This window comes from Lissotriton vulgaris, chromosome 11 (assembly GCF_964263255.1).
Source record: "Lissotriton vulgaris chromosome 11, aLisVul1.2, whole genome shotgun sequence".
In the NCBI taxonomy this organism is placed as follows: Eukaryota; Metazoa; Chordata; class Amphibia; order Caudata; family Salamandridae; genus Lissotriton; species Lissotriton vulgaris.
Window position 1 is genome coordinate 682112266 of NC_141699.1, and position 24355 is coordinate 682136620.

At 43.3% G+C, this 24355-nt stretch overlaps 1 protein-coding gene across 2 annotated transcripts in view; it reads left to right on the top strand.

Moving 5' to 3' along the window:
* UNC5D (unc-5 netrin receptor D) overlaps positions 1 to 24355 on the top strand; it is a 703309-nt gene that overhangs the window by 402320 nt on the left and 276634 nt on the right. For both annotated transcript variants that reach the window (XM_086943775.1, XM_086943776.1), the window contains one exon: positions 15008 to 15193. In XM_086943775.1, coding sequence (XP_086799901.1) covers positions 15008 to 15193 — 186 coding nt within the window. The remainder of the gene's footprint in view (positions 1 to 15007; positions 15194 to 24355) is intronic.

The following is a 24355-nucleotide window of genomic DNA, read 5'->3' on the forward strand; positions in this document are numbered from 1 at the left end:
CATTGGAGGGAGTCGCAATTTGCGACCTGGCTAAAGAATATTGGCCCACATGCATCATTGTTTCATTTTGCAATTCCTAATTTGCGATTTTAGGGAATCGCAAATTTGGAAATGCAAAATGGGATGCATGTACATTTTCGCAAAATATTTGAGAATCGGTAAAAATCGAAATTTTTACCGATTCTCAAATATTATGTGATTAGCAAAGTGCGAATTCGCAATTCCCATTCATTCCTGTGGGCTAAAATGCCCATAGGAATGAATGGGAATTGCGAATTCGCAATTTGAAATCGCAATTCAGCAATGCATTTCAAGGGTGGAGAGGGGTTCCAAATGACCCCCCCTTCACCCATGAAATGTACTTTTGAGTATAAGTTACATACACACATGTCCTAAGGACATGTGTGTCTGTAACTTTACAGTTTAAAAAATGCATGTTTGTGCTTTTTTAAACAATTTCGCAAATTACCACGAGGTTCAACTTCGTGGTAATTTGCACTTGCAATTTAAAATTTCGCAATTTGAAATCAAATGATGCATAGCATTTTAGAAATCGCAAAATTGCGATTTCTGAAATGCTATCGCAATTTCAGAAATCGCAAAAAAGTTGCGATTTCTTAAAAAGCATGATGCATCTCAAAAAGCATTTTTGGAATCGCAAACGGCCGATTTTAAGGAATCGCACCGTTTGCGACTCCAAAAATGCTTGATGCATGTGGGCCATTAATTATTGTGAGCCCTTTTGATTTGTTATTTTGAGAATCAACCTAATAATAGATTGCTTTGCAGAATCGGATACTGGTCATAAAACTGTTGTGTCACACATTTGTCTTCACATTTTGCAATCAGTATCTTTTCACATCTGACCTTATGTGCTCGTTTGGGAAGTTTTCTCACTTTCTGTGTGCTGCTTGTTTCTACCATTAGTCTCTTAGCTTTATTAAACCCTCTCGGAATGTTATCACTGTCAACCTTGTAAAGTAACGGTTTCCTTTCTGTCACTGTCACTGACTTCTAAAGGAGTTCACGTAGTCTTGTGTTCACTAATTCTCCATGTTCTCCTCATCCCTTTGACTCTTTTATGCCTAATATGGGGTATCAATTGTCCTTATAGAGATTATCAGCAAGATTCATGAAGCCGAATTCGGCTCGCAAAGGGCCAGATTCTGAGAATCTGGACCTTTGCGAGAGCTATTTTTGTATTTGGGATTCATCATCCCAAATGCAAAAATCGCAATTATAGAAATCGCTAAATTGCGATGAATTGCATTTAAGGAATCTCAATTTGAGATTCCTTAAATGCAATTTATGAACCATTTCAAAATTGCGAATTCGCAATCTAGGGCCGCTATTTACTGTGAACTCTAACTACGTGGTAAATAGCAAAAACGTTGAAAAATGCACTAAAGTGCATTTTTCAAAGTTTCATGTTGCGCACACACATACCCTAAGGGCATGTGTGTGCGCAACATATGTGCACACATCAATTTCAGGGGTGCAACAAGGTGTCCTTTGGACACCCCTGCACCCTTGAAATTGCAATCTCAATTTGCGAATCACTAAATGCGATTGGCAAATTGAGTTGGTCTTCCCATTCATTTCTATGGGCCTCTAGGCCCATAGGAATGAATGGGGAGATATCCCTTAATTGCGACTCGCAATTTGCGAGTCGCAATTAAGGAATTATTAGAAATCGCTATTTTTGAATGGATTTCTTGATGAATAGCATTTTGCTATTCCTTAATAGCAAATCGGTATTTTTCGCTATTACGGAATCGCAAAATGTGTTCTTGATGAATCTGGGGGTATGTTCTTATGGCTTTCCACCTACTTGTGTGTGAATGCTTAGTTATCATATGCAAATGTATATTATGATCTATGGTTAGATTGTAGTGTGTACCAGTGTTATTTGGTTCCTTGATAATATTGTGTGACCCAGCTTTTTTGTAGGATTCTCTGTGACTCGTGCTAGCGCCCAAAGGACTCTACTTATGCTTCAAATCTTTACATACGCTCACTTACAAATGGTACCACGGGGAATCCTCCAGGCTCCGGAGTGGTCAACTGACTTTTTCCACTGTACTCAGACTTAGATATCTGTAAGAAATAAAGTCATCAAAACATCATAGTCTTTCATAATTTACGATGAGTCAATGATGAGAGGTTAAGATAGTTATAAAGGCTTTATTTGATCTGGAAGGTTAGAATCTCATATCTGTATTCTGTTAGTCATTCACAGAAATAGAAAAAGAAAGATTAGAAATCAGCAATCAGGACGTGTTCCATAAAGAAACAGAATAAGCAGGTAAGGGACCTATACTAAATAAAAACCTATAAAGAGGTGCCTTGGAAAAGAGTGGTAAATGAAGATAGAACTTCTCATAAAGAGTAGTTCTTGGAAAACTCAGCTGAGTGTCCCACAATTGTAGTAACAACTGTTTTAGAATGGCGATCAGTAAAGTAGCATTGATCACAAATTTAATAAGCAACCACCTAAAGATAGCTAGAAGGAAATCAACTCTCCAAGAAGAGTCATGGGCAGAGGAGAAATCTTGCAGCAAGACTGTTGGACAGGTAAAAGGGAAGTAGAGGTGTGGCGTCCAACTAGCTAGGAACTCTCGTTATTATAACCTTTTAATACATATATTGATTTTTTGATTACGCCGTCAGTCGATGTTCAATCAAAACAGCTCATAAGGTATTGTTGTCAGTCATACAGTGCATCTTTGTCTGTTTTTCACAGTCTGCACTGTCGTCATCTGACTTGATTCAGTTTTTGCAGCATGAGAACCCTCTTACCTGAGCTAAAGACGCATTATGAGTGTCAGCGCAGAAACAAAGGCTAGTCAATAAATGTGAAAACCTATATCAAGTTAATATTGAAGTAACATTACCATTTCTTCTTTACAGTTTAATTAAGTCTATTATTCTTAGTGGAAATTATCTAAAATGTGGAGAGAGGACCTAAATGAACCTAATATTAAGATCAGCACATTTCTAGGATGACGTCAATGTTAGGCTATTGCACTGAATACGTTACGATGAGCAAAGGTTGAAAAGGAAGCTTGGAGCCTAATTCACTGCAGAGGCTAAATTATAGGTGCTTGTTGCAAAATGTTAAAATACATGCAATTGTAATGAAGCATTTATCATAACATCTTTCAGGTCTACATTTAGCACTCTACTATATGCTTCAGTTTTATTTAATTACTAGCAGCCCGCCCCGACGTTGTCCAGGGCAGAAGGGGGCTGGGGGCAGCACCGCTGCAGGAGTTGCGCAGCAGAGCGGCCAGCAGCGGGAGCAGCAGAGCGTACTTACCAGCATCACGTGCGCAGGGTGTTGTTTTCTTGCCCCCGTTCCTTGCTCCTGGCCGCTTCTTCCCACTTTCCTGTCCGGACTCCGGAGGCTGTCGGTTTGGCGCTCCTGCCCGCTTCTGCCCACGCTCCTGTCCGCTCTTGGCATGTCGGACTCCGGAGTCTGTCGGTTCCGCGCTCCTGTCCTGCCCGCTTCTGGCCACGCTTCTGCCCACGCTCCTGTCCGGACTCCGGAGGCTGTCGGTTTGGCGCTCCTGCCCGCTTCTGCCCACGCTCCTGTCCGCTCTTGGCATGTCGGACTCCGGAGTCTGTCGGTTAGGCGCTCCTGTCCTGCCCGCTTCTGGCCACGCTCCCGTCCACTTTCCGAGCACTTTACTACTTTACTAAAATGGCGGACCTGTGATTGTGATGTCAGCACGCATAAAACGCACATGCCCACCTCAGACATGGCGCTACTTCCAAGGGACTACTTTCTGAAAGAACGTACTTTGCCCTTCTAAGGAATATTTTTTTATGGTATATAGCCTATGTCCATCTGCTTACCCTGACGTTTCCTATGATGTATTGGGTGTTTTGATTGGCGCTGTGGTTCCCGAGTTTACCTGGCTCAAAGGATTGTGTTCTCTCTTTATAATAGTAGTATAGATTCTACTTAAAGGTATTCACATATTTTTGTAAGTCCTTTCTAAAATATGCATTTTACTTGTATTAAAATATGTTCTAAATTGCATTTCTAATATGCTGGACGTGTCGAATTCTAAATATGTAGTCATTTCCCTCACGTACCTCAATGCAATTGCTGGTCTCCAAATTTTCTGATTTGTGGTTAGAGTATGATAGTGAGAATGAAGGACAGAGCTAATGGTGAGACTTCGGTCTGTTCCATGTCCGTACTGATGCATCACCAGGTTGGTTAAACACGAACTCCATCGACTGTCAGTTTGTTTCTGCTTTTACGACTGTTTAGAGTACAGATTGTGAAGTCCAATATGGCTGCACGCGTCAAGGCAGCGCACAATGGCAACGTGTTACTGTCTGCAGCGCCACGGTGCTAACGAACCTTGACTGCTGTCATCTGCGGAAATGCGAGGTTAGTTTGAAGATCTAATTAAAGATCCGATCTCATTAAAAGAGTTTGATGTCATTAGCGGTCGATCTTAAAATGAACTCTGCCAGCTGCCAGCGCGCGCCATTATGACACGGCCCGTCCATTTATTAATCGGACAGCTCTTCTCGTCTGTCACGGGCAGCGGGGTTTTGAGCCATCTTTTCCGAATATTAACATGACTCTGATCACTTTTAAATGCCTCCAGTGTGAGCGAATATATGCAGAAAAGACAGCACTAGCTTAAAAAGGCAAATCTAGTACACGGCAAAACAGTCCCTCGCAAAACTTTGTTAAGAGCATGATTTATGCAACAAATATTATTTCACGATAAGGTTTGTAAAAACCTTTCATAAAAAAAAATAATCCTATATTTTAGCTGACCTAAATGAAACCGTTATAGAATGTAAATTTCCTGAGCTCCTGGGCTATACACATACAAGAAAGATATGTTGACGCAAAGTGTTATGGCATCTGTTGAATGTCTGCTTTCTTTCCTACAGCTTATGTCATTTTTTTGCTTTTAGTCGCATAGACCTCAAAGTTCATAACAACACTCGAAGCACATCAACTACACAACTTTACTACAGGTAGAAATACAAGGTAGTGTGATATAAGCCTTATATCACACTACCTTGTATTTCTACCTGTAGTGCCCCTTCGTTCTAACAACAACATATGTCCTTATGTTGTTGTTAGAATGAAGGGGCGTATTTACACGTCCCTCGCGCCGCCGGTGCCTAAAATGGGAAAAAGTGACTTACCGACGGCGCAAGGGGCTTGTAAATAAGCCCCAAAGACTTTGCATATGTCTGTGACAGGTATTTATTTAGCGTCTCCTCTCTCCACTGTTACATCGCTCTCTGTCGCCTGCTTGACAGAGTAGAATCCCAGCAGCGTCAACATTCTAATGCAGGCTGCACAGCCTAACTGAAAGGATGTACCAACTGGGGAGGAAGATAGGGGTGCCAGACGACAAAGGGGAATACCATTCTGATATGAGATGACCTAATACCCAACTTAAAATATACCATTATATCTAATAAAATATGAAATTATAGCAGTTGTCATATCAGCAAACGTGTTTTCCATATAGAGAAAGTTCCAGAGTTTGCAGAGAAAAGAAAAATGTTCATCACTGCTTTACACTCACAAAAGATATTCCGCAAAGTTACATGGTCACGCATTAGCACTGCCCTTGAGCTGAAGCCCTCTGCACACCATGCCAGACAGTGCTTAATTTCTCAAAAAGTAAGTGCATGGGCTGAATGTCTTTTCTTAGAATACTGTCGCTGGGCTGCCGAATACACAGTTGCCAACAGGAGCAGCCCGTGCAGGTAAGAGCGATGGGGCCGGGTTGGGGGGGATTCGACAGACGACCACGAGGGAAAATTAAATAAATAATTCATCAAAAAACAAATCATTAATTCCCCCCCCCCCCCCACCCAGCCCCACTGCTCCACCTCTTTTACCTGCACAGTCGCAGCTGGTTGCCAAGTACCAAGACTGCCTGACTTTAATTTCCCGTCATACGGCTTTCCTTCACCACTCTGCGCGTCCCTTTTCTTTGTCTCGCTCTTGTCGGCTGTTTTCCAGGCCTTATGTATCCCTTTGTCCCTGTTTTACTAGTAATCTATTCTTCCTTTTTTTATCCCATTTCTGCTTTCTCTCCATTGATTTATTGGTCAAAGTCTAATAATAAGAAGTAAGCCCACGTCCCCAAAATGAGTGCTGTTAGTCACCCCCTGCAGCCACCGGCACATATTAAGCGCTAATAAAAGGCACTTATTTGACCTTGCATAAGAGCATGCAACATAACAATTTTTCTAGTGTATTTGTGAAACTCGAAGGTGAGAGGTCTCCTCTTGATACCAGCTCAGTGTACAATGTCTGCTGTCGTGCCTGTTTTATTTTGCAGGAAATTAATTTCAGTATTACTGTGATGGAGGCAGCCACCTGAGCTACTCCAGAAGCTTATAGACCTAATCTTTGAGGCCAGAGAATAAAGCCAGGCAGTGTCCTTTATACCTCGTCGAGCTGCCATTAAAGATTAAAACATGTAAATGAACACTCATGGCTGATAAGCAGAGTTCTTCCAAAGACCCAGGTCCTCCAATGTCCAAACATTCTGGCCCACCTTCAATCCAGAATTAAAACCACAAAGTGACACGTAGAGTTCATGTGAAAACACATGTTCAGTTAGAGTCTACATGGGAAAAGTACATTAAATACAATTGTATTTCCCCTCAGTGATATCCGTGCTTATTATTTAAGAAGTAGGCGTTTAGAGATTGAAAGGCTGATCTTCGGAGGCCTAAAATATTTTCCTTTTTATTTCTATGCATATGTTTCAGTAAGGCAGACAGATACTCACACAACACTGCCAGACAGACACATTTCGACATCACAGCATTCGAGGTGCAAGTAGTGCAGGAGGTGTAGTATTGTCTGGGGGGTGTTAGGAACATTGCTATACCGTGTTTTGGGGATCGCCCTTGGTTCCATACCTACCACGAGACAACAGATTACATATGTTGTAGACATATTGAATGCACAGCCAATGCCATCGTAAGAATGGGCTGCTGCCGGAACTGTGGAGCCCTGAATGAGTCATCTCTGTCCCTTTCTACTTTACTAGATCATTGCAATGTTGAGAGCTCCATTGAGGACGATGGAGTAGCTCCGGGCTTATAAGGCTGGTATAACCGCGGAGCTCCAACATTCCAATGTTTTTCTTTGGGTCTATTTCTCTTTAATATTTTAGAACATTGGAATGTTGAGCGCTCCATCGAAGACAAGGGAGTACTCTGGGCTTCTAATGGCTGGAAGAAGCCTGGAGCACCAAGATTCCAATGTTTGTTTACAGCTGGTGCTGTGAACAAAGGCCTCACTAAGCCCAAGGCGATTTCCAGCCCCCTCAGGCACTGAGACGCCTTTGTTTTACAAATCAAAATATTCTCCCCTCTGTGGGAGGAATTTTCTAAAAGGCTTAGAGCCCTCCATAGTGGGCTCTCCCGGCCATTAAAGGCCCACTCCCTTTGATTTATGGAAGCCTTTTCCTTCTTGTCAGGGTACTCAGTTTGGGTCAGTCCAGGAGTCTGGAACGTTGCTGAATCTGAGCAATTTTTCAAGATAAGGAACGACCCTCGTCTTCACACCATAGATGCACGCCAGAAGAGGCCAAATTAGTGCTGCCAACATATTGGCTTGCCCAAATTGCTGATTTGCTTATCTGGACCCCGACCCGCCATCATGTCCATTCCCTTGTCCTTTACCCTTTTCCCTCGTTTCCCCCTTGACGATCCTCAAATGTTTCTTCCCTTTTCTGATTTGCCTTTTCTCTATTCCCTTGTATCCCTCCGCCCTTCGACCCCACTTAATGGAACTCTGCTCTTCTAGTTTTTTTTTTTTGGTCTTGACCTGAGAACATCTACTATGTGTATATATATATGTATATAGAGATAACTCTAATCACTAGTATATGCAGTAGACCTTCGTACTCTCTACCATTCCTACGTGACTCTCAGAGTATATCCATTTGTATCTCTTCCTTGAGTGACTTTACTATTTGTACATTTGCAATTTTTCTTTCTGTTTGTATCTCTTCCTTGCGTGACTTTAAAATCTTGTACATTTGCAATTTTTCTTTCTGTTTGTATCTCTTCCTTGTGTGACTTTACATCTTGTACATTTGCAATTTTTTCTGTTTGTATCTTTTATGTAATGCATGTAATCCTAAGTCCTTATGTTTTGCAACTGGTTCTTATGTAAAGCGCTCTGACACCTTCGGGTAAAGTTCACATAAAATAGAAAATAAAATAAATAAAAGAATCGATAACTGACCGAATTAGTCTATGGAGGTGGACCATTTGGAAATATTCTGTTCCCAAAGAAACATCACTATGGCCTGCTGTCATCCATAGTAACTCCAATGTTTTTGGACTTGAGACCCCCACGGGTGAGTAGTTGCGCTTTACCAACCCCGATTGAATGTCCCTTGCCTGAATTATCAATAAACGCCTTGCTCCAGGTGACCCTCCTTTGTCAGTTTATTTTGTTTGCACTGCACTCCCTTCTGACTCTGGAATCTGGGGATCACGGTTTGATCCCCGTGGCCGGCGGCAGATTAGCCCAGCACCATGTGACTATGGGCAATAGCTTGCTTAATCTTCCCAACGGCCCCCAGCGCCTAGAGACCCTTACGGGTGATTGTGCGCTTTACAAATGTGGATTATTATTATTTCAGTTCTCCTTCTTTATCTCTTATTTTCTCCCTTTCGCTTCCTACCTCTTTGCCTCTCTCTCTCCATCACTTTGTGAGATATTCTGTTCTAAGCAGACATCGCGCAGGTGGAGCCGGAGGAGGCGATACATCAGGCCTGAGGACCGGGGCCAACCGTGAGGCCGGGAGCGGCTGTCACCATCTGAATAGCCACCTCTGGTCACAATTAATGAACTGTGTCTGCTGCACAGTCTGTTATGGAAATGTGTGTTAGTTAAACTCCCTGGGCTGTCTATGGGCCCATCAGCCCTGTACCCTTTCAGACTCCGCACGTACGTAGTAATGTCACAGTCTGCTTAGACAAGCTGTCGCAGTGTGTGCTGGGAGTAAAACGTCCCAAGCATTGGCAGCTTGGAGACAACCTAGGTTCCAATTATGAACTTGCTGACAAGTACGGCAGAGAGAGATGAGATGGCCTGGTTCTACCATCACATACGGCCCTTACCACTTTATTTACTTCTCCGCGCTGTAATTGAGGAGCAAGTGATGGAACCCGTGTTACTGACAGTAAATCCTGAGTTTCTTCTGCTAGCACATTTCTGAAGAAGACTTGGAGGTATTCGTCTGTGTGCTGAGCGAAAGAAATGCCTGCCACAGAATTGACTGGACATGGTTTCCGTTCTGCACAGTTACTGACAGGTTCATCATTAGGCTTCAGGAGTTTTCTGCATCATTGCGTCATCAGTGCATAACTTTTGATGTGGTGTTACTGGACTCCATGGATTTGACCGTGGGGCTGATGGCACGTTGAAATAATGCACTCACTCAGGGGATCACTCTTGGACCACAGGATTCCATGTTCGAAAAGTGCAGGATCTACTCAGCCTTTCATCCATCCAAGGTCGATAAGTTGTGCACATTCTGTAGGGTAGGAAAAAAACATGTTATGCCATACCATGATTTTCCAAGGCTTGAAACCGTCCTTTCCAAAAACTTGTGTTATGTTATTTTATTTTAATAAATTATGCTCTGGCTTTGGAGATGTTTCTACCAATTAATGAAAACCTTCTGCTGTGTCCATGCAAGTGCAATTCACTTTTATTTATTTATGCGTTTTTATATAGCGCGGACTTTACCCGAATGCATCAGAGCGCTTCGCAAAAGGAACAGTAATGATACATGAGGAGAAAATTACAAGTGAGCAAATTACACAAGCAAACATTGTTACATGAGGCAAAATTCACAATTGTGAGCAAACAAAATACACGAGGTAGCAAACGGTGCAATACAGGAGGAAAAAGTGACATGTGTGCAGGTTACAAGAGAAAACAAAGTACAATTAGAGGTATAATACTGCAATATATGGCAGACACTCAAGCACAAGAACAAACGTTACGTAGGCAATGGTGGCACTTGTGCAAGTATCTAAAGCAAACAAAATGTGAGTGGTAGCAAACAGTGTGTTACAAGAGAAAAGTGGCATGGGCATGTTACAAAAGAGTACTAAACACAGGTACAAGGATAATACTGCAATAAATGGCAAACACTCCAACCAAAAGAACACACTGGGAAGGCACTTCCATAGTCAAGGAGGATAGAATTTTCAATATTGGGAGGTCTTCCTTCAGATAATAGAGAGGGCGTGAATTAAATTTGGAGGTGTCTTTTGAGGAGGAGAACTTTGAGGTCCATTTTGAAGGACTGGGAGGAGGTGGTGGTCCGGAACTGAGGCGGAAGTGAGTTCCAGATTCTCATTGCGTTGCCTGAAAAGGATTGGGTAATATAAATCATATAAGCAAAGTATCCAGGTAGGAATCGTTCAAATTATTACTTTCACATTTGTCAGTGTCAAGATTATGATCACTTAATTTAGAAATAGAAACCCAAGGGTTTCAGAAACAACAATGCTGAGTGGTATCAAAAATATATATTTATTTTTTGATTCTCAATATTTAAAGCATTTATATTTATCCAGGAATCCAAGATCTGGCAACATAAAACCACCAACCCATATATCACAAATCATATGGTGGAAAACAAACACCTTTAACATCAACTGTGGATACAATAAAGGAACCACATGCACATTATTACATATGCAGCCTAATTCACAAATAATAATTCAAGTGAATTGTACAAAATGTTTGTATAAAGGTGTTTAGGCGTCGACGTTTCGGTCCATGGTGGTCAGACAGATCCGTAGGACCATCTTCAGGACAGAAAAAGTTGCACAGAAGTATCTAATACAAACACAATATAACAGCAAATGAGAAACCCTAGGGTACAAGGAGATTGTGTGCAGCTCAATACAGAGAATAGAGTGACTACACAATACATTAAAACATAAGCATTCTCCGTGTCTAATACCATGCACCTAAAACACCAACTACGTGAAAGCAACTATGCTGTCCATCTATGCCAAAAGATTAAAGGACAAAGACAAAAAACCACAGATAACCACGTGGCAAGCACCAACATAACTGAATTACAACAATCCAAGGTAAGATTCCACAACGTGGCATAGTTCATGCATCTGTGCAAGTGCAAATCACACAATGTCCCCGAGAAGCAATAGTGCAAGGGAGCGTGAAAGTACTTACATCCAATCAATGCGCCTCACAAGTCAATCTATAATTGAATAAAGTTGATGCATCTGAGTTGGCTCGAAAACAATATGCCATCAATTCTATAACCAATCGTGAGAGAATATACACCCAATCGTGAGGAAAATATAAAACTAACTCACCATCTGGCACGCCGCCCAAAACTCTAAAAAGTAACCGTATGAGATCAAAATTAAGGTCTATCCAAGCGCTGGAGATCCTACCAGCCCAGTTTAACGAGCCTAAAACTTACTTATACGGCCATTCAACGCCGGCTCCAACGAGTCCGTGTCTCTTCTCCGGGGGTAATCGCGGTCACCAGCCGCTTCCGTCCACATCGTAAAAAATGCTATGCGCCATGACGTCATGCAAGCTCAGCGGCCATCTTAGAGTGGTGTCAGAAACGTGATTACAATCTATTCTACAGCGATACTAAACCACTACATAAAGTTAAAAACAGACTCAAACAACACAAGTAAGAAACCATCAACATTATTAGGCTACATCAAGAATTCAGATCTTATCATGGTCACATACAGCCGTATGTGACAGTACAGACTCACAAGATTAATGGGAGACAGATGACACTGAAACATCATTCTAATTGTATGACCAAAAATGTGGTCTACTGTATACAGTGTCCGTGTGGCCTGAATTATCGAGGTAAAACCACACAAGAAATAAGGAAACGGATAACACAACACCAGTCCCGCATCAGATGCAAAATTCAAACTGCGCCACTAGTTGAGCATTATAGTAATATGGCACATGCTCCCACAGATATGAAATGGTTTGTAAACGAGTCTGTAAAGGGTACAAGGAGAAGACCGAATGTGGATAAACTACTTGCCCAAAGAGAGAATAAACTGATTTGGCTATGTGACACAGTAGAGAATGGGCTGAATACTTTGATTGAATGGCATTCATTGGCTACTTTGGTATGAGTGTCTTGTGAGTCTGTACTGTCACATACGGCTGTATGTGACCATGATAAGATCTGAATTCTTGATGTAGCCTAATAATGTTGATGGTTTCTTACTTGTGTTGTTTGAGTCTGTTTTTAACTTTATGTAGTGGTTTAGTATCGCTGTAGAATAGATTGTAATCACGTTTCTGACACCACTCTAAGATGGCCGCTGAGCCTGCATGACGTCATGGCGCATAACATTTTTTACGATGTGGACGGAAGCGGCTGGTGACCGCGATTACCCCCGGAGAAGAGACACGGACTCGTTGGAGCCGGCGTTGAATGGCCGTATAAGTAAGTTTCAGGCTCGTTAAACTGGGCTGGTAGGATCTCCAGCGCTTGGATAGACCTTAATTTTGATCTCATACGGTTACTTTTTAGAGTTTTGGGTGGCGTGCCAGATGGTGAGTTAGTTTTATATTTTCCTCACGATTGGGTGTATATTCTCTCACGATTGGTTATAGAATTGATGGCATATTGTTTTCGAGCCAACTCAGATGCATCAACTTTATTCAATTATAGATTGACTTGTGAGGCGCATTGATTGGATGTAAGTACTTTCACGCTCCCTTGCACTATTGCTTCTCGGGGACATTGTGTGATTTGCACTTGCACAGATGCATGAACTATGCCACGTTGTGGAATCTTACCTTGGATTGTTGTAATTCAGTTATGTTGGTGCTTGCCACGTGGTTATCTGTGGTTTTTTGTCTTTTTGTCTTTGTCCTTTAATCTTTTGGCATAGATGGACAGCATAGTTGCTTTCACGTAGTTGGTGTTTTAGGTGCATGGTATTAGACACGGAGAATGCTTATGTTTTAATGTATTGTGTAGTCACTCTATTCTCTGTATTGAGCTGCGCACAATCTCCTTGTACCCTAGGGTTTCTCATTTGCTGTTATATTGTGTTTGTATTAGATACTTCTGTGCAACTTTTTCTGTCCTGAAGATGGTCCTACGGATCTGTCTGACCACCATGGACCGAAACGTCGACGCCTAAACACCTTTATACAAACATTTTGTACAATTCACTTGAATTATTATTTGTGAATTAGGCTGCATATGTAATAATGTGCATGTGGTTCCTTTATTGTATCCACAGTTGATGTTAAAGGTGTTTGTTTTCCACCATATGATTTGTGATATATGGGTTGGTGGTTTTATGTTGCCAGATCTTGGATTCCTGGATAAATATAAATGCTTTAAATATTGAGAATCAAAAAATAAATATATATTTTTGATACCACTCAGCATTGTTGTTTCTGAAACCCTTGGGTTTCTATTTCTAAATTAAGTGATCATAATCTTGACACTGACAAATGTGAAAGTAATAATTTGAACGATTCCTACCTGGATACTTTGCTTATATGATTTATATTACCCAGTCTCGGTGGGACTATTGGGTGGCTCTGTTCTAGTACTATTGAAAAGGATTGGGCCATTGATCTTTCCTTCTTGAAAGTGGGAGGTTCAAGCAGTACATTTTCCACATTACGAGATGGTCTTGAGCCTCCAGAGCGTTTCAGTTTATTCGCCAGGTAGCGAGGAGAGGAGGAGTGCAAGGCTTTGTGGGTGATACAGGCTGTCTTGTAGATAGCTCTAGCCTCGATGGGAAGCCAGCGGAGGTGCAGATTGTTTAGTGTAAACCATCCAGCACTTCATTTCAATAAACTTAATTCGGTTTATTCCATGTTAAAACCATTAAAGCATCATGACAGTTGTACGATATTAAAATATGACACAAAAAATTCCATAAAAATAATCTTTTAAAAGAGGTAAAAAATATACAGCAAGTGTTCGTATTAAGGAGAAAGAGCCACAGTCTGGTATAAATGAAGCCTGCCATAATCAGGAGCTAAACTCTAAATTTTAACAGAATACAGGATAAGATCATAATATATAATGCACAATCAAAAAGCATCTTCCATGGGACACCGTGGTCTAATAAACACATTTTCAGCTATTAGCTGTAAATAGTTTAAATGATCCCCTGACGTACATTATAAGGATATTGCAAGTCACTGAGGAGTTCTGTGACCTTGTAGAGGGCACTGGCTGAGGTTATTTATGAGATCATGGAACTCAGGGGTACCTTGCATTATCTTTAAAACATACAACAGAAGATATTTTATTCCTTATAATTCATGTTCAGGCCTTCACCCTTCCCCCAGAACGCTTACATCCATGGTGTCATTCTCTTTTACATGAAAGAAATAGTATGGTTGCAGACATGGAGAATAAAAGCAGAATCTAGTGTGAAATTAAACACATCAAAAATCAGTTAGTAATGTATTCCAAAATTATATTAGAACTAGTTCAATGTAAGTCAGATTGAATCAAGGAGGGGCTCACAATGTGTTTAAAGAAATGCAGAGATAATCTATTTTTGCCATATTTACTATTATTGTGCAACAATTAAACATATTTCAATAAATATTTCCTTTCTGCTCACCATGGTTCCTTTGAGAAAAAAAGATCAGAGTGATGAGAAACTTTTTGCAGCTTAATTTTAATCTTGACCTGCCTTTCATCTTGGGTGCTTTCTCTGTAAGCATGAATTTTGTACCTGAAAAGCTGTAATTGTGAAGTAGCAGAACTGAAATAGCTAAGGTGCCTCCTTTAGCTCTGGTCTTTAAGAGCCATTTTGGAAATGTAGTTCAAACTTTTGTGTCTCACTGTGAACTAGTTCTAGCTTCTCAAATGAGAGGCTCTATTGTTAATAGGTATTTGCCATCTTTGGGGACTTGGATGAAACTCATGCTCTCTGCTTTTCTCTCCCTCCTCCTTCTCCACAGATGTTGACAGCGCCAGTGACATTGCGCTGTACTCAGGGCTGGGAGCGGCCGTCATGGCAGTGGCAGTGCTGGTGGTGGGAGTCACGCTCTACAGACGAAGTCAGAGTGAGTACGGCGTAGACGTCATTGACTCCTCAGCCCTGACAGGAGGCTTCCAAACCTTCAATTTCAAAACTGTCCGGCAAGGTGAGCATCCCTGACCCTTTCACACTTTTCTCTTAGAATAGGTTTATATTTTGTTTCACGGTGATCATTGTATTGCTTCTGTAATTAGTGGCGGCTGGCAGGTAATTTGGTGACAGGGCGGAGGGGACAAAATATGATACATAAAATCACTTACCTTCTCAAAGTTGCTGGCTGCCATCTCTCCTCTGTTGTTGCTTTGACCCAGAAGGAGGAAGCACATAGGCTCCCATTAGCAATCACAAATGCTCCAATGCAGCACTGTGATTGGTCTGAGCACCATGGTTCAGTGCTCAGACTGGGACTGGGAGCCTGTCGATGTTCCCACCAGACTGTATATCAGCCCGGCAGAGAACATGCTAAGTGGGGGGCATTTTCCACTTTCCGGCCAGGAGGAGGGGAGAGAAGAGCAGGACCCCATATTGCCGCCACCGCCAGGAGTCCAATTGTGCAGCCCACAGCGCCGCCGCTCCGAGACTACATCTCCCGGCGGCCCTAGCAGCGGCGCTGCTTCCTGATTCACCAGGGAAGCGCCAGGAGGCGCCTAAAAGGGGAGCTACGCTCGGCGGAGCGCGGGGGCATTTTCCACTTACCGGCCAGGAGGAGGGGAGAGAAGAGCAGGACCCCATGTTGCCGCCACCGCCAGGAGTCCAATTGTGCAGCCCACAGCGCCGCCGCTCCGGGACTACATCTCCCGGCGGCCCTAGCGGCGGCGCTGCTTCCTGATTCACCAGGGAAGCGCCAGGAGGCGCCTAAAAGGGGAGCTACACTCCGCTTCGCGGGACGCGAGCGGGATGCCGGGCTAAGCCCGGGCAAAGGGCGGGCCCTCTGTGGCCCTCAGAGGACCTGAGGAGGACAGGACGGGCCACCCCACTTGGCACCATCAAAGAAGGAGGTACAGAGACAACGAACCCTTTGCTTTTTATTGTGTTTGAACTGCCTAGTGTCGTTTTGGGGGTCTTGTAGTCCAATTATTATGTCTATCTGGGAGGAGCTGAATGCCTTGTGTGGCACAAACTATGCCCCTGACATACCAACTCCCCCCACATTGGCCAGAGATGCTGACCCCATAAACTGCACTCCCCAGGATGTACCTTTATCTCCTGAAATAATCCTTTCTCAAGCTACCACACTGCCCCTGGGCTCAACCACCAAAAGGAACATCGAGGAGATTCCTGCAAATGTTGATCAAATGTGCTGTAGCCCCTCATTATTCCCCGCCAACTCAACTGTATCAACGCCGTATAAGGCGGGGACTACATCAAATGACTCTGTTTCCCCCCTCCAATCGACCCTACTGGCCCATATTGAGCGATTGTTGAACGCGGCTCTATCACCCCTGGTCACAAAAATTAAGGATCTGGGAGACAGGTTGTCCAGTGTTGAAAAAATAGTAAAAAGGATTAATCCATCAACTGTAAATACTGCTACTCCCTTATGTACTACGCTCTCTACCAACCTTGAGAAGCCTAAGTCCATTGAACACTGGAAAGCATGAACAATTGATTCCTCTGTTAGCAAATCCATTCCAAGTGCCCGTAATGTTACTTCTAAGCCCACTCGTGTCTCTTTAATAGCTCCTAGGATTCCTCAAGAAAGAAGGCATCGAATTAACTTACTCCCTGAAGCCGCCCCCTACGTGACTGTTCTCTCCGGGGTCCCAGAGCTTAGTCAGGGCAAACTCGAAACAAGCCAGGACCTGCTGAATAAAGCCATCTTCTGGCTCAATAACAATAGACCGCTGCCACCTGATCTAGATGGCGGAATCCTGAGCGTCAGGAGGGTGGGGTGACTAGGCTTGTTGCCCAAAGACATTCCGGGAGCCCTGATAATAATTAAATTCAAACACAGGAACATTGTCCCCTATTTAAGATTTTATCAGCCCAAAATTGGAGATGGCCCTATTTGTATTTGGGACTTGTTTGACTTTTACCCTGGCCCCAGAGTATTGAACTATAACATTTGGTGAAAGGGGTCTCTGTGTACCATGCGCTTTTATTCTGCACTAGACAGATTTTAGTTTGCTTTAAATAGTCGTTTTTTTCTTTCTTAACCTTGCAATGTACTGTTGAGTCTTATATACATGTATGTATTTCTTTCTGCTGCTTTTATGGTTTTAAACTTAAAGACTGAATAAAGCTTGTTTGATTTGATTTGATTTGATTTGCTAAGTGTGCATGACTATAACGGTCATGCGCACATACAGTGTGCAAACCACTCCTCCCACGCTCTGACATCAGCCCCGCCCCACCCTAATCCAGCCTTGTAGCTACGAAAAATAAAAGGATAATAACTATGTTATTATCCTTTTATTTTACCTTTTTCCTGCTCTGAGAGCAGTGGGGCAACGCTCCTCTGCCTTAGTGGAGGAGCTGCCCCTGTCTGTAATAAAAGCATGAGGGGGGGGGGTTTATTGAAAATGATACATTTTGATATTTATAAAGGTGACAGGACAGATATATCTGCCGTAACGTCTAACTAAATAAAAAAAGGTAAATAGGACCAGACCCTTTTGTCGCAGAGCTCAGTACATTTCGGATCAGCTAGCGGCTCATATACAGAGGTGAGGTTAAAGGATCTACCATCCAAGTTATAGAATCACAATTTAAGTTTGCTTTCAGAATCTTAAGTGATCAAAAAGATAGGGGAACAATAACAGTTCTTATGTGTAGAAGCTATATCCAAAGGAGAAAAATTGGTATATGAAACAGAATGTATACAGAAGATTAGCAAACATTACCAAACGTTGCAAAGGTGGGAAGGAGGTAATCCAGTTCAGGGTTTTGTCACGGATCCCTGCATCGTGGAGGCGTGTGCGCAGGGTGTGGTGGAAGACAGTGTCGAAGGTGGCTGAAAGGTCTAGGAGGATGAGGGCCGCTGTTTCGCCATAGTCCAGCAGGGTTCTGATGTCATCGGTGGCGGCAATGAGAGTGGTTTCGGTGCTGTGGTTGCTGCGGGAACCAGATTGGGAGGAGTAGAGGATGTTGTGCTCCTCCAGGAAGTGAGTCAGTTGTCGGTTTGTGGTCCTCTCAATGAGTTTAGCCAGGAACGGGAGCAGGGAGATGGGTCAAAAGTTCTTGAGTTCCTTAGGGTCCGCTTTGGGATTTTTGAGTAGGGTGTTGATTTTGGTGTGTTTCCAGCTCTCCAGGAAGGTGGCGGTTTCGAAGGAGCTGTTGATGATCTTTCGGAGTTGGGGTGCAATGATGGAGCTTGCTTTATTGAAGATGTGGTGGGAGCAGGGGTTGGAGGGTGAGCTGGAGTGGATGGTGTTCATGATTTTGATGGTGTCTTCGTCATTGACATTGTTCCAGGAGGGCAGGAGGTCGGTGTGTTTGGAGGGGGTTGAGTCAGGGGTGTCGGCGACTGTCGTCAGTGTCGGGGTGTCAAAGCTGTTGTGGATGTCTGCGATCTTGCGGTGGAAGAAGGTGGCCAATAGTGTATCTCACTTACCCTGACAGGATTTTGGTCCCTACATGGACAGGGTGCATAGCTCTACCACCTAGAGACCCAATTTCTAACAATCTGGATAAGGGATAAGACACATTTGGGAGCATCAAAAATACAAAAGGTGATGGGAAGAATGCTTGCAATTTGTCTAACCATTGGAAATCGTTTGGGTAGCATTCCAACCCACTGTTCTTTTGCCCACAATGCCACCTCAGTTTGGACCCAGTTATATGCAAATCATTCATGACCCAGCTCAAATAGTAACAGTCCAGTCTGAATCACCAGGCCAGGTTCTTCCTAAACCAAAACACAAGGAACTCAAACATGGTTTCTTTCTGATTGGTGCTCATCAATCAGGTGTAGCTTATTTTCAGTGCCACAGTGAGCACCGGACCCTCGTCTTGCCAATTAGGGAGGTACATCAAACATTCAAAAGGCGAGGGAAAGAATGTTTGCAATTTGCAATTTACCTAATCATTGGCAATTACTTAGGGTAGCATTCCAACCTATTGTTTTTCAACCCACTGTGCCCCCTCAGTTTGGACCACTGTATATGCAAATTAGTCTTAACCATGCTCCAATAGGAACAATCTGGCCCAAACGGCCAGGCTAGGTCCTCCCTGAATCGCACAGTGAGCATAGGTCCCACCTCTGGGCATACCCTTGCCACTTAGAGAGGTACATCTAATCTAATCCAGTCAATTTTTAGAGCGCATGGCTGCATTAAATTCGGTAAAGGTGATGGGGAAATGCTGTCAGTTTGTATGACCACTGGCTATTGTTCTTGGCAGCATTCCAGTCATTGTGCTTTTGCCCCCTATGACTCTTCAGTTTGGACTCAAACACATCCAAAACAGTCTTGAAACTGCTCCAATAGAAACAGTACAGCCCGAATCACTCATTCAGAAGCATACACATAAATGCTCATAACAATGTCTAAGTATTGGCAAAAATGCAGAGAGCAACATGCAAAGCTTGATGGACATCTGCTTAGTGAATGCATCATGGACAGAAGTTTGACTGATTGGCTCCTACATTTTGATTGACTATCATATTGTAAAGAGTTGTAAAATGAATGACTTTGAAGGTGCTCCTCCATTTTGTCAAGCAATCTCTTAAGCCTAAAAATGATGATGCAGATGTTAAGAGAGACAGGGGGATATTTGCTGGATGGTACTGTACAACCCTTTTCTCGGTCTTTCAGAGTGTCAGTATTGACATTATCCCTACCATTCCTCTCCTTTGTAAATCCTTGGTATTGGAACTTCTCTGAAATCTGACCAGTTTAATTATTTGGATAAATTGTGTTGTGCACCTTACCACAGCAGCAAGAACTCTAATGAGATGTGCAAGCAATAGATAAGTATTACAGGAAACTGGGCTAAGTGTTGGGGATTGGGGGGTGAGACCCTACTCAAACAGCAAACACAATCCTTGTTAGGGTGAAGTCACAAGCAAACCCCAAATCAACAGAGCACTTAGTCTTAACTTACAGGCAATATGTAACGTATTTGAGCAACACTTCCAACAGTAATAAAAGGAAAACACAAAACAAAATGGATCCAACTCCAAATTAGAAAAATTGAGTAGACTTCAATAAATGAACAAGACTAAAATGACAAAATCCAATCAGTAGATCTTGAGATATGCAATGTTAAAGATTTAAGTAAAACTAGTGCCAAAAAGCCTGTAGCACCACTCGTGGTTATCTGTGTGTGTGAGAGTGGAAGAAATTCACAAGTTCAGGCCACCATGATGAAACCCTCATCAGATACAGTAACCAGGTTAGTCCTGTTGAAAATTGACCATCTCAGTCCAGTGCAAAGAGTCCAATTTGCAGTAGAGGAGCCTGCAAGGAGCAGGGAAACATTGTGGATGAGCGTCAATTTAGCAAGATGAGTAGGTCGGGCTTCCCGGACGGGCGTCGCTGTACAGCAAAGATCCTGTTGGTGTTGCAAATGGCTGGGGTGGTGTTTGCAAAGTGCTCTCCATGAGCACTAGATGCTGTCGCGTGAAGGGTTGATGAAACTTCGCTTTGGAGGGCTTTGAGAGTATCAAGACTTTGGCAACAACAGACACGATCATCAAGGGCTCCCTCTAGCTGGATCTGGGAGCTGATTCCAGTGGTTGGGAGCCTCTTATGTTTCTGAAACACCTAGACCTTATAGTCACTCAGGGAATCTGGGTTTTAGGTGCAGGTCCAAATCCATCTTACTCAGGCAGGAGAGTAGCAGGGCAGCAACCCAGCAAGGCAGCCTTCCAGCAAGGCAGTAGTCCAGCAGGGTTACAGTCCAGCAGAGTGGCAGTCCTTTCAGCAGCACAACAGTCCTTCTTCCAGGAAGAGTTTTTATAGGTCTAGATGTGTACTGACAAATTGGTGTCTGAGGGCAAATATTTATACCTGGTTCTATCCTTTGAAGTGGGATAAGCTTCTTCTGTTATCCTTTGAAGTCCACAGGTTTCCTGCCTTCCCTGCCATGGCTCAAGACTGGCTACAGTGGGAATGTAGCTCAATGTGTGGCGGCAAGACACAGCTATTCAAGTATAAGCAGGGTTGGGCCCAGCTCCGCCCTTCCATTTTGCCAGTGATAACCCATCCAGGCACACCTAAGATCTCTACTGTGCGTGGCTGTCTAGGAGGAATGCACAAAGCCCAGCTGTCAGCTACACCTAGTCATGTGACTCAGGGACAGGCTGTAGGCACCAAATGGCTAAGGAAGGAAAACGGCAACTCTCTAAAACTGGCTTTTTCATAATTAAAAATCTGACTGTACCATAGATAGGATTTTTCATTACAATTCCAAAGACACCAAACATGAACTAGGTAGCTGTTCCCATTTGGAAATTATAGCTCATTAAATGTAATAGTGTGACACCCCCCATGTTATCCTATGGAAGAGGTAGGCCATGCAATAGTCAAGTCAAGTCAAGTCAGAAATTTATATAGCGCGCTACATACCCAGAGGGTCTCAAGGCGCTTGAGGAGGGGAAGGGAGTTACTTGTCGAATATCCAGGTTTTAAGTTGCTTTCTGAGTGCTAGGTGGTTCTGTGTGAGACGTAGGTGGGTGGGGAGAGAGTTCCAGGTTTTAGCTGCGAGGTAGGAGAAGGATCTACCTCCCATGGTGGATTTATTGATGCGAGGAATGGTAGCAAGGGCTTGGTTGGAAGATCGAAGCTGGCGAGGGGGGGTGTAGAAGGAAAGTCGTGTGTTGAGGCATTCGGGTCCAAGTTCGTAGAGTGCTTTGTGTGCGTGGGTTAGGAGTCGGAAATGTGAAAACACATTTAAGAGATTTCACTACCAGTACATGTAAAACTTAATGGTCCATGTCCAACTATTTTAATCTGCACCCTGCGCTGTTCAGAGCTTACCTTAGGGGTGACTTATATGTATTAAAATGAAAGGGTTGGTCCTAGCAAAAGTTTTATTTTGCAAGGTCGAAATGGCAGTTTAAAACTGCACACAATGGCTACAGTGGTTGGTCTGAGGCATGTTTAAATGTCCCTGACCCCCTAGTAGCATTTAATTTACAGACCCAGGGTGCACATAGTACCACTTTACCAGGGAAGTATAAGTAATTTTAATATGCCAATTGGGGATAAGTCAATGTTACTATGTTTTAAGGAGTGAGCACATGCACTTTAACACTGGTTTGCAGTAGAAAGTTGTGCAGAGTCCAAAGGCCAGCGAAAACAAGGTTAACAAAATGGAGGAAGAAGGCAAAAAGTTTAGGGGAAGACCACTCTAAGGCTGCCAGATCTAACAAATATATTACAGCATAAACTAACATTGAACCCACTGTTGACCTGACCTTTTTTGCAGGGTTATCAGGGGTTACCCCAAAACCTTTTGCCTTCCTCCTGTATATTTTTTTACCTGTTTTTGTTGATTTTATGACTCTGTGCACTTTACCACTGCTGATCAGTGGTAACATGCTTGTGCTCTCTCCTGTAAATTTGGTAAGATTGGTCTACACCTGTTTGGCATATTTAATTTACCTGCAAGTTCCTTGTACAGTGGCATCCCATATATCCAGGGTCTGTAACTTAAATGCTACTAGTGGGCCTGCAGCGCTGCTTGCGCTATCCACAGACGTAGCCTTTCAAACCTGTCTCAGGCCTCTGCCACTGTAGGGCCTGTGTGTGCAGTTTACTGTCACAATGATGTGGCTTTTAAAGTGTTTGCAAAGTCTGAAAATCCCCTTTTACTACACATAGGTCACCTCTAAGGTAGGCCTTAGGTAGCCCTATGGGCAGGGTGCTGTGTAGGTAAAAGGTAGGACATGTGCCTTTTTGTGTAGCATGTCCTGGTAGTGACAAACAGCATATGTGAGGCTGCTCCTCTCATAGATTCGCATTGGAAATTCTCTAGTACGTGTTTCAGTAATCATTTCTGATATGAAAGGGGTAGCATGACCAAGTTTGTTATGTTTAGAATAGTGGTATTATATTCTGCTTATTGGTGAAAGTGGATGTTTTATTACTATATTAGAAATGGTTCTTTTAGAAGTGGGCATTTCTGTGTGCTTATGACTCTTCAGACCTAATTACAATGTAGTCGGAAAGCCTCCGACTAGCTGTTGGACAGAAAGCCTCGGAACGCTGGTCGGAGGCTTTCTGACCAGCATTGTAGGTTTATACTCCGACCGTAACATAAATATGCTGGTGGTCAAAGATTAAACCAACCGGGGAATTCAACGCTGTAACAAAAGACTTAAGAAGCCCATCTGCCAGTTAGAAAGGCCTCATAATCCCTTAAGGATGGCGTTTTCGCAGTCAGGTTTATGATGTCGGTTTCCGACAGCCAATCCATTTTGGCCTTTCTGACATGGATTGGATGTCGGAAACTCATTTGGGGGCCCCTAACAGGGCCCACTGGCCTTCCGTATTTGGCCCTAGAGGGCACCTATGGTGCCCCCCTAAACATCCTTGTACTGTGTGACAGGCACTCTGAGGTGTCTGACACATGGTTCAGGAATATTTGAAAACGTCAATTTTTCAATGAGAGCTTGTACTGTGGGCGGTTTCATCCCGCCGCACATGCTCCTATTGAGAAATTGATGTTTCCGACAGCATCATGTTTAGTCGCATCCAAATATTGTGGTCAGAACCGCCAACCTGAAGTCGGTTGGTTCCCAAACTGCACCGGTGTCGGTTGGAGGCACCTTCGACCAACATGGTAATTAGGGCCTTTGTGCTTTGCAGCCTGACTCCAACCAACATCTGCTTTAGACTGACCAGGGCCTGTTTTGCGCCTTTGCTTCAGGCAGTCACAAGGGGGGTTGAGGCGTGTCCTGCCTTTCCTAGGTGATTTATAGCCAGGCCGAATAGACCTAGTCTGCATTTAGAGTGGTGGGAGGTGTTGTCACCTGAACATGAATAGAGATGTGCCTACCTTTCCCAATGCAGTCTCCGGTCCCCTGTAGTGTGTCTGGAGCCAGGGATTGGGATTGAATGGGGCTGTTATTGACTTCTGAAGCTTGTTTGAATTACCCCCAGAACAAAGACTATGCGGATATAAGTATAGAGGCTGTAACCCCAAGATGTTAAGACACTGCGTGGGACTTGTAACCAGACGCTGTTGGCTCTACAGACTGACCCTCTGCCAGAAGGGCTACTAAGCTGAAAATTGACTCACTGGATTGATTTACTGAGTATTGCCCTGCTGCTATTCTGCTCTCTGATGCTGGACTGCCTAGGCACTGCTGGAATGCCAGGAA